At 36.1% G+C, this 12,097-nt stretch overlaps 1 protein-coding gene and 1 long non-coding RNA gene across 3 annotated transcripts in view; one reads left to right on the top strand and one right to left on the bottom strand.

Moving 5' to 3' along the window:
- Positions 1-12,097, top strand: part of LOC134801905 (uncharacterized) — a 537,245-nt gene that overhangs the window by 98,345 nt on the left and 426,803 nt on the right. The gene's annotated exons all lie outside the window — the stretch shown is intronic.
- Positions 1-12,097, bottom strand: part of LOC134801837 (uncharacterized) — a 32,385-nt gene that overhangs the window by 15,763 nt on the left and 4,525 nt on the right. Inside the window, exon 1 of one of the 2 annotated variants that reach the window (XM_063774472.1) lies at positions 5,458-5,607. The exons of the other annotated variant lie outside the window; for it this stretch is intronic. Within the exon in view, the coding sequence (XP_063630542.1) occupies positions 5,458-5,464 (7 nt within the window). The 5' untranslated portion in view covers positions 5,465-5,607. Of the gene's footprint in view, positions 1-5,457; positions 5,608-12,097 lie in introns of those variants that run through there. 2 annotated transcript variants of the gene reach the window in all.

Raw genomic sequence — 12,097 nt, forward strand, 5'->3', positions numbered from 1 at the left:
ACGCCACTCGCCTTTTTTGACCTCTCTTAAACAACGGTTGCATAAAATACTATTATTACTATTCAGTTTTTTATGGGGAACTATTTATATTATTGCAAAATTTAGAGACAGACAGGGCACGTTGCTCGTAAAGACGCTGACCACAGGGGATAGGTTCTTAACTGGCGACTACGTACGGGAAATAGAGCCTTAGAAATACCTCCTACAAACTGTACCTACTGACGGTCTGCTCAGTATCGCAAAATAAAAGACAAAAATTGAACGAGGATTCTTGTGATAAGTCTTTGAACCTGTAAAGAACACCTTTTAGCCAAGCTACGAGTAATATGATGAATACCGCAACCAAAGGAGCAAAACTATTGTTTTTCACCTGAACTTATACGAAACTAATGATCTGGCCAACTAGCCGACTAGTCGGCTAGTCGGCCAAATCAATAGTCGGTACATCACTAATGAAAACCAAACTTCGCACAGTAATTACGTCATAGTAAGCGGTTGGTCAGTATAAGCGGAGTCATAATAAACGGATTCTACTGTACATACATAACTTTGCTCTAATATTTGTAACTATATAACCTTTTAAGGCCCACGGTCCTACTTATATAAGTATAGTACTTGTTAAGTTGGATGAAGTTTAAATCATGTTCAATTAGAACATTTACAACAAAACAAAATCAACTCTAGTTCCTACATAATAGGTTGAGATTTTACTAGCAAATTTGGGAGTTTTTTTACCTGTATGGGGGTGGGCTTTAACAGGATAAAATAGAATACTATGTACTTTCAAAAATGATGAATTAGGATTTGAAATAAGTATTAGTACTACCTGCAAATTTATTTTTGAGAAGATGCAGAAGTAGTATAGACATGTCATATAAGTAATTTGACGTTATATTATTTGTTTTCTTATTTTTACAGTGACTATAATTCACAGAATTCTCTAAAATCGCGTTACAAACGCTGTATTACGAAACACATCCCACATAGAAACCTTGATCGTATCTTCACAACACCCACAAAACCCCAAGTATTATGTTCCTAACTTTACTGTAGGTACTATTGCCCAATGAGTTTATATTATAGTGAGGTTCCACGGGTAAAGGTACCCTTGGCGGTCGGCGGTTACGCTGTTATTGACGACGCTCCAAAAAACGTAAGCGACAATCGCCATAAGCTAGGTAAGCACAAGTACCTTTACCCGTGGAACGTCACATATTTTCACAACACCCACAAAACCCCAAGTATTATGTTCCTAACTTTACTGTAGGTACTTACTATTGCCCAACGAGTTTATATTACTTGGGTGGAGTAAAATGTGTTAGAAGAAACGTTGTAATAGGAATGTTGCCAGTATTTAATTGTGACATTACATTATTAATATCAAATCTCTGAGCAGATATCACGTTTATATTACACTTCCTCACTTTGTTCTATTAAATTCGGTGAGCTGACGGACCATACGGCGTTCAGTCGCCATCAGATATACAGTGTGGAATGATAAGTCGGGCCCTGGAGGGAAACTACCTTAAATCCTTAAGCTGGCTCATTTTACTTAAAGGAGACATTCCTTTATTTTTAAAAAGAAACAAAACTGCATTAAAAGATTTTCTAAAACTCGCTTGCCTCACCCGGGACTCGAACCGACTAAAAATTCCAAAAAATAAACACTCGCAATTTTACTCTACTAGTCGATACAGTTAATGTTAATGATAACATTTCTCCAAGAAACATTAGGTCTTAGACTCGTCTGTCGCACAAAATGTCCATAAAATCTAATATTTAGTACTCAAGATTTTTTTAGACAAGCCAAATTTGAAGAAGAAAAGAAAAATCTTTAAATGCAGTTTTGTTTCTTTTTAAAAATAAAGGAATGTCTCCTTTAAGTAAAATGAGCCAGCTTAAGGATTTAAGGTAGTTTCCCTCCAGGGCCCGACTTATCTTTCCACACTGTATAGGAGCGGCCAAGGTGCTCACAAATATCTGATGGCTCCTCTACACGATGGCCCAGCGCCGGCCACTCCAAGGGACGCATTTATGCGTTAGAGGGAGCAAGTGCCTATCTCATTCTACCACACGGCTGCGTCCCTTGGAGTGGCCGGCGCTGGCCCATCGTGTAGAGGAGCCATGACACGCCGCTCCGATATACCTGATGGCGACTGTTCAACACTCTGTTGAGTTAGCCCAGTTATTTAACTATACAATAGTGTATTTTATTTATCTGCCCGTGTGTGCATTGTTCAGTTAATGTTATTATAAACAGAACTGCCAGTTAGCGTAATATGAGATCGATTTTACGGCGGGTACTCGGAACAAACGTGAATGGAACTGCTACAGAGCTGCTTTAGAACGCTTTGCTATGTTGGTAGTTATTTATAAAAACAAGTAACCGTCAAAAAAATTTTTAATACACACTTTTATTGCCGACTATACTTTTTCACCTTTGCATGTCTAACAAGTACTTCTCGAGACCTTTCAAATGAGCCTAAACTCAATGTGTTTATGTTTTTCCATCGAAGAGTTCCTTTGGCTACCTTCCGACTGTATCATCAGATCAGGTCCATGTTAGCATATTATTACATTGTCATCGGAAATATGGAAGTAAGCGAAATTTCAGCTCAATCAGACACCCGGAAGTGGTTCAAATTTAAGTTACAAGATTTGAAGCACCATATGTGACGTCCCACGAATAAAGGTACCTTATGGCGGTTGGCGCTTACGCTATTAGTAACGCCGCTCCAATATTATTGCGGCCCTATGCGACGTAAGCACCAGCCGCCATTAGGTACCTTTTGCCGTGGAACGTCACATATATATACAAAGAGATATAAGTATATACCTACGCAGTGAAGCTAAATAAAAGTGTGTAACAACCCTGCTGTAGACTTGACCAACATAATAATAATAATTTTAACATTCTGGAAACCTACGAAAGTCTCCTTTATTAAATTATTACAGTAAGGGCGGTTTCAGACTAGCGTATGAATCATTTGAATCCACACGTGACTTTATCGTCGTTGATCCCTGCCTATTACCTATTCAAAAAGACCGTAATTCGTTATAAGTCTTGTATGGAAATACGACCTTTTGGTTTGACAGTACTGGTCTTTCGAATATGTAAGCTTACGGCGCGATTTGGAAAATGAATTAGAGATTAACTAGATACGATATAGTAAAGATATTATCTTTACTTTTTCATATCTAGTGAATCTCTAATTCATTTCCCGAATCGAGCCGTTAGTTATGGTATATCGCTGACGAATTACGATTTAATTTAGCTTAATTAAATGGAGCATTATCCATGAAAAGGGACCTTATTGTCGATGGCGCTTACGCCGCACAGCAACGCGCGGCATTGTATTTATATCGGAGCATCAATATAAGGGCGTAAGCGCCATCGACAATAAGGTCCCTTTTCATAGATAACGTCACATGTTTTTAGCTTTTATGTATTAACAGCAACACAATTATCTAACTATTGTACAGCTTATACCGTTGTAATAAGAGTATTTTATAGTCACTTAATAATGTCGACGAGTCTGGTACAATAACACAGCTAGCACGGTTTAATATGGTTTAACCTTGAAGGCTCAATGTACCGCGCGGTCCGCACGCCTCCATTTCTCTTTAAGGAAACGCGAACAATCATGGTTTAATAAACATGTGATTTATTAACTATTTAATTAAGTGATTGGTTTATCTATTTACTTAAATACATATATATGTGTGTAAGATCTGTAAAATTTAGTCGAAGCCGGTAGAGTTCGACCAAGACAAGTCTGCAACGATTTTGATAGCACACGCAGTACTAGTGTTATTTATACGTCATAATTTCATAGAAGTCTTGGTCTAACTCTAATCATTTTAAAGTTAGTCGCAGTCGCAGTGCTACTGTGACACTGTACTGTGACGTGTTTATAAATGCGACAGTTTCAATATGTCACATTAAGGCTGTTTATTGAACCATGGATAACTGCAGTATGTTAATGTGGTGAAATTGCAATTATTAGAACAATAAATGCAACTGACAAAATAATGAAAACGCTCTTCTTAGTTGAATATAATAGAAGACAATATTATCTTTCAAATTTAAAAAATCAAGATTTTAGAAAGTCAGGTAGTTCTTGAAACTATGTAAGAGTCATTACTTATGTTATGTTGTATTTTTACAAATTATGCAGTAAAGTATCGTTAGAAAAAAAGGCTCCTTTGGTAGAAAAAGAGGGAACTGGCGCTTAAGTTGTAATAAGGACGTAAGCGCCAACTCCCTTAGGTTAAGGGTCACTCTCACTAATCAGTATTAGGTATATGGGACGACCAATATACGTTATTTGTTATTATATGTTAATACTTTGTAGAACATTTATTTTATTTCAAATATTTCAATGAATTAATTTCTCCATTTTTTTTTTATAAATGCCACTGCAAAAGCAAATAATAACGTGCAAAAACATTCGTGAAAATTGAGAATTCTGAGTTTGAATACGTAATGGCATACAATTATAAATAAACAACAGGTCAGGTATATTTAAAATTATGCCGTTACCCTGCAAAACGCAAAGTAACAACTTCTTTATACACATATATCTCAAAAATACGCAGTAATAGCCATTAAATGAATATTAAAGGCAATAATATCGGACACGTCGTCGTATGCCGCAAAAAAGTAGTAAAAAACATAATGACTAACTTTTCACAGCAATAAAAAACTGACATTCTGTGTAAAATGTGTAAATATTTTTCAGACAGTTGCAAGTAGTCGCTAACCAAAAATTTAGTATCCCGATATGAGCTTTAAACCGACTTACTGCTTTTTAGCTTAAAACTGCTGTATAGACCAAATGCGACCTCCGCGGAGGTCGACGAGCGAATGGGACTCCATTCGACCGTCCTAAGTTGAAAAGCCGTAGATTTCTGTAAACTAGTATGTACATACGGCCTTTTTGACTTGGCACGGTAGCTTACCGGTTAAAAACAGAAAACGACTGTTTACTTCTAAATTACCGTCGATAATTGTGTAAAAACATATTAGGTTCCGAGTTATCTAAAGAGGTATTTTATTATCTGTTAGTAATAAGAAGCAGGTAATCAATTTTAATTAAAGACACATTATTTTTATCGGCATAAGACACGATAGAATTCTAGATGTTATTGTTATGAAGTATTTGTTTTAAAAATATGATATTCATAGCTCATATTGTTTTAAATTCTCTATATTTTTTATAAAATTAAAACAATGACAAACACTTATTGGTTGTTTTCAAAATAACGTAACAAAGAAAATCCTATACAATAATTTATTTCTGATTAGAAAAAGTTATTCATATTTTATATACCTATCTACTCTACTGACCACATTACTCAGCAAATATCATTACATTAAAATACAATAACTAATCCTATCCTATTTTTACAATTAACGCAAAGACAAACACATTTAATTATAACTAGTTTACGTACCAGCCATTTCGACGACGAATAACTACTGAAAATACAAATGATCACTGCATATTTTTACTTCCAGCAAACAAAAGACATTTAGCAGAAACAATTATTTAAAAACCAGTTTGACACTGTATTTATCGGTTGTAATCACGTCATTAGCGCATTGACACAGAAAAAAAAAGAAAAATTGTTTATGACACAAAATTCAATTACATTTTATTAAATTTAAACATGGAACGCTTGCGTTCGGTTTTCCGCTCTGTAGCGGGCACTCGATAAAGATTCTCTTTTCAAATAGCTCGACTGAGAACTGCTTGCGTATTCCCACAGCTTACGTGAGCACAGTTCTTAGCTATTCCAGTGTAACATGAGCCCCAATAACTAAGCGTAGTCAAGAGCGCACTTATGTTGGTTTGCTCGAGTTATTAGCTCGCCTATGTACAAAAAGCTATTTAGAGTAACACCTCTGAGACCGACTCAAACTAGTCTTGCCGCGGCAGCGCCAATGAGAGGTTTCGCTGTGGACAGATGTGCTACAAATACAATATAACCACTATCTAGCATTCTAAAAGCAGTAATTATGACTATAAATGTTAATGGCTCTTTGAGGCGTGTTCAGATTTGAAACAGGCGAATTCACATCACTAATTAGCACAGACTACGTTAAAGTTATGTATACATTAGCGTTATTACAATAGAAAAAGGTCCAAGAAATCTTATCTTTGACGAATACAAAAACCGGGCAAGTGCGAGTCGGACTCGCGCACGAAGGGTTCCGTACCATAATGCAAAAAAAAAAAACGGAAAAAAATGCAAAAAGAAAACGGTCACCCATCCAAGTACTGACCACGCCCGACGTTGCTTAACTTTGGTCAAAAATCACGTTTGCTGTATGGGAGCCCCACTTAAATCTTTATTTTATTCTGTTTTTAGTATTTGTTGTTATAGCGGCAACAGAAATACATCATCTGTGAAAATTTCAACTGTCTAGCTATCACGGTTCGTGAGATACAGCCTGGTGACAGACGGACGGACGGACGGACGGACGGACAGCGAAGTCTTAGTAATAGGGTCCCGTTTTACTCTTTGAGTACGGAACCCTAAAAATATATAGCGTTCCTATACGTAGCTTTATTATATGTAGATAAATATTTTGAAGCTACGCTACGTATCGCATGAACAAATATTCGAACGAACGTGGAACGAACAGATAAGAACGAACCTACAATTTTTGTGAAAAGACTTCAGCTAGGTACTCGCAGTTGGCGTTTACGTTATTGTTAAAGGGGTTGTAACTACAATGCGAGGCGACGTAAGCGCCAGAATTGGTTTTATCTGTCAAAACTACAAATAGTGTCAAATGATTTTTTTAAATTTTATGGGCTGGATGGCTCTATAAGCCAAATCCCATATTACAAATCTAAAAACAGGAGAAACCTATGCTGGCGTCATCTATAAAAATCTTTGACAGCTCGTAATTTCATACAAGTTTGACGATTAAAACATGTAACACTTGCACTGCATATGCTATTAAAATCGTTGCAGACTTTTCTTGGTTCAACTCAACCACCATAAGCTACAGGAAAGCTTACCGATAAAATATTATGAAGCTACGTGTCACATAAACAAATATTCATAAAGGCACAGATAAGAGAATGTTAACCAACACAGCGATTATACGTAAACGACCGAGGCGCGTTTCTGGATGGAGTCACTGGCTGGCAGAATGACTAAGCGCCTTGGGAGCGTCATTCCAAATGTGAATTAAAAAAGCGTTATGTATTACGCCTCATGAGTCCATGAAGGCGTTTTACAATACTTTAGCAACTGGCGACTGTTATTTATTAACTAGTTACTAATTATTTAGCCTTATTTAATAATAAGTAGTGGAAATTACGGAAACGCACTTCGGCTTTTATTTTAGTGTTAGAAATCCTATAGTAGCGGATTTAGTAAAGTATTTTTTTTTAAGTAAGTACCTTACGGCGATGTAAGTAGTTTTTTTTTATATGACAATGACAGAGACAGAAATACAACTTCACAATAAAATAACCCATTAGTGTTGAGACGGAATTCTTCAAAAGTTCTTTATAATTGTGACATTCCACGGGTAAAGGTACCTAATGGCGGTTGGCCCTTACGCTATTATTAACGACGCTCCAATACTAAAGCAGTCTTACGTGACTTAAGCGTCAAACGCCATAAGGTACCTTTTCTCGCAGAACGTCACAATGATGTATTTAACTAAACAAATTGGTTATTCCGATAGTGGCCGATTCGAGAGCTCCCAGAAAGCGAAAGAAAATGGTTTATTGTACATTTATACTTATACAGCAGCGGTCGGCAACCTTTTACCTAGCAGCGAAGGGCCACATACTAGTTAAGGAAGTTGACGCGGGCCGCACTTTGTTAATATGTGTGACTTTATCAGACATTGTTGTTTGACAATATTACATACAAAATAGCCAGGGGGGCCCGCGGGCCGCAAGTGAGAGGTTCGCGGGCCGCATGTGGCCGCGGGCCGCCTGTTGCCGACCGCTGTTATACAGGTTTCCAATAATATAATGAAAGTAATGTACCTACACGTGTTTCTCGTTAAAGCAGAATCGATAGAGCGTTTTCCGGGAAAATGCGCCGGTCCCGATCCCGAGTAGCGGCTCAATTCGAGCAATACTTATAAGATACCACAGCGACACCACAGAATAAAGGAGCCCACAGAGTACCAGTTCGCCGGTCGATATCAGCCTGTCAGTTGTTCGGAGTTGTCAAATTTTGCGTTTAACTTCAGGAACGAATCATGCTGTCCCTTTGTAATGTATGGTACTATCCGTTTCGGCTATTTAGAGTTGTCAAAGTTCAAGTAATTATCTTATCTGTGGTCGTACACGCAAAGGGACGTCAAGTTGTGTCAACCCTAATAATTGCTCGGAGCAATGCCGAGCCGAACGGAGCCGAGAATGCCCGAAAGGAAGAGTTTCGATCGCACCCCTGGCGATACGATATACCAATCTGTCAGTGTCTCAAGTGACATTTCTTCACGTTTTCGGTTGAAGAAATGTCACTTGAGACACTGACAGATCGGTATCGTATCGCTGTGACATGTTATAAGCATCGTTCGAATTGGGCCGTTAAGCTTCCGCGAGAAATCACTTTATTATATTCTTGTTAATTCTTCGTTCTCGCCGAGTTGCATATTATAATTTTATAATGGTAGCTTTAGACGGCGAACGCGATTATGTTCGCGTAGAATTCAATAATCGCACTTATAACATAATTAATTACTTTCTATGCAACGTCCACGGGAAAAGGCACCGTATGGCGGCTGGCGCTTACGTCGCATAGCACCCCAATAGTATTGGAGCGGCGTCACTAATAGCGTAAGCGCCAACCGCCATAAGGTTCCTTTACGTGATAATAAATATTTGTGGCGAATTTTCTCAAAAAGGTAACTTTATTTCCGACGCAAGCACAAATTAACTGATAGACGGACCAAATTTCCAAACAAAATACATATTTTTTTTTTATTATTACGTATTACGGTATAAATTCTTCCAGTTATTTTTTGTTGCGACTTGCGACGTAAAGACGGTAAGATTTATTAAATATGGCCTTAATAATTTCTCTTCCTATTGCATTGTTATAGGAAGTTTGTTTTTATGATTTAATTAAATATATGTAATTAATTAATTATATGAATAAATTAAAACGTGTGTTAAAATGCGTTCAGGCTTCCGATTGGTGGGAATCTAAAACAACGCTCAATATTTAGAATAGAATAGAATAGAATAGTTTTTTATTCGTAAACACACAGACAACAGACATACATTGAAAAAACATAGTGAAAAATAAAGTGTCACGAAATGGTCCCATCTCAGCATGTTGCTGGCGACTTCCAGCGCTGATCTTCCGATTAGACCATCAAGTGAGAAATAATCACGGAAGGTAACAGACAAAAAAATAAGTAAAGAAACATAAAATAAACCGAAAAATTGATTACACACATTTTACACAGCTAATACAAAAAAGAGATGAATTAAGTACACGGATTAACCGATCGAACTTGTACCATCCGGTCGGGTCACATCGTGGCGCGGCATTAGGCGCGCATAACTAGCGCCAGCGGTAGCTACACGAAATTAAATTCGATGACAGATTTGACAAACAATAAAGTGAGTGAATCTAATATAATATTATGTAAAATCTCAATCAGTTTTAACTTTTTAGTCATGAAAACAATGTTACAAAGTTGGCTAAAATACATAAACAAAAACAACAACAACAACAACAACCAATAATATAATATATACCAATATTTTGATCCCCAACACGATGTAAATAATAACAAGTCTATTTTATATTTTATTAAATTACAAATCGCTGGCCCAATATTACAGGGTTCTATGTTTCACTTATATCGAACTGAAATTCGAACATTGTCATAGTGACATTAGTCGAATTTCAACTATATTGAAACCCTGTAATATTGGGCCAGCGAAATGCTACCATGTTAACGACACTCATTAGAACATTTAGAACTAGAAATACTCGTACTTAGATTACGTAGTGTCGTAGTACTTACGTCCTTAGTACAATACCACGTCACAGATAAGCAACCTAAAAACGTTCACTCGACCTAGTATCTAGTATATTTCGGTCCCTTCATTCATAACATCCCCTTGCAATCGGAGCTCTGTATTAAACTGGTTTATACAAACATATTTTGTCACATGTAACTGATCATTTGTAAGCCTTCTTGCGAATACATAAGGTATATTATTGGTTAGTCAAGTGTTGCTGTTAATATAAAGGTGGGTGAGCTTGTTGAAGAGCAAGGCTTGTGTGGAACCGGGTCACGACTGCATCGTGTTACACTGTTTAATTCATTTGAGTGAATATCTGAGTATTTTTGGCTTTACTACTCATTTATACTTACATTTATACTAATTCAACTTTTACACCAACGATTTTCATGTTTCTGGCGTTACCGAAACTGGAGTTACATGGGTACCAAGAAATCGTTCCCAAGTTAATATTAATCTATATTTTAGGTCTATCAGAGACAAATTGCTTGTAACATAAAATTATGTAAAAGTACAATGTACTTACATAATATACCTAAATTATTTATAAGCGAAATTTTCGATTGAAGAAAAATATCGTGGAGATATTTAGAGTTGGTCTAAAAGTTGATTCGCCCATGTTAGATATCCCAAATCAAATGAAATTTTATATGAAGCGTCATATGTAAAATTCCTATTTTACCAATACTAACATTACTGAGTATGAATACACCTAGGATTGGGACCTTTCTACATGTAAAATCCCGACCTACCTACACTATTTTATTTAAAAATAGTTACGTTACAACTGTTACAAGTTACAAATGTTTACTTAAAAACATCTTAAAATAATCAATTGCTTAAATATGAAAAATAGTTGTGTGGGCTACATTAGAAACTACAGCTAAGTTAAAAACCCGTATCTTCCTATAATAGGTAAGTCACATCACGTCACATAGTGTGACATACGACATTTTGCCTTACGTCGATTTGGAAATTGACGTAAGTACCTATATAAAACGGGTTTTTATTTGATTTTATTTTACTTAATTCATTATTGAAATAGAAATTTAAGTATTTACTTAGATACTTACTCTTAAAAACGGTTATACAAACATCTATATCGAAGTTAGTATACTAACGCACATAATTAATTAAAAACTATAAGTATGATATTTAAATATATTCGCACATATAACCCGATGAAATAAAAATCACGCGTATCACTTTCATTATCGTCCAACTATATTACACGTTAATTCCACCGGATAGTCAACAAGTGCGTAAACAAAACAATTTCGTCTCTAAAAGGATACAATGTCCTAACGGCAATATGGTAGTTACGTCCACTTGCGTAGAATACAATGTCTCAGTGGCAATATGTCACTTACGTCATTCTTATTCGGAGGTTGTATCGTCCGAATCAAAGTGACCCGTCATGTCCTTTGTTAATTCTGCGAGTAAATAATCGAATTATGGAGAACGCCTTGCAAAGGTTCTTTTAGAATCGCCTACGTAACAGGAGTTTCTCGTGTTAATTCAATGCGTTTTTTATTAAATCATTGTTTTATGCTGTTTCTTTAGAAACACTTTGCCCTGAAGTCGGTCGGGTCGGTTACTAAAAATATTTTATTTACTAGACATATTATTGCATAATATAACAAATAGGTAGGTAAGTAAACGAAAAAAGTGAGTGGGCGCTAAAGCCAATCAAGGCTGTTTTATTCCACATAAACAAGTTGCCCTACTCTGCTTAGAAGTATGCAAATAAACTTTTTCGGGTAAAGCATAATTAATTTATAAAAATTTAAAAATAGCACTTACACTAGTATAGTACTTACATTGAATAATAAAATAGGACTATTAAATGACAAACCCATATTTTTTATGTAGAAATAAATGGGATATTGATGAATAATCATAAAGTGATTTCATCTTATAATAAATTGTACGCATTTTTTGGTTAGCGTTAATACCTATCCGCAGAATAACAAAAACAGAAAATTCCGTAAGAATTCCCTTATAAACGCAACAAGTCCGATCTTATTTCTATTTAAGGAAAATACAGAGGCGAACCTGGCTGATTTTATCCTTAA

Source organism: Cydia splendana, chromosome 23 (assembly GCF_910591565.1).
Source record: "Cydia splendana chromosome 23, ilCydSple1.2, whole genome shotgun sequence".
Classification (NCBI taxonomy): domain Eukaryota; kingdom Metazoa; phylum Arthropoda; class Insecta; order Lepidoptera; family Tortricidae; genus Cydia; species Cydia splendana.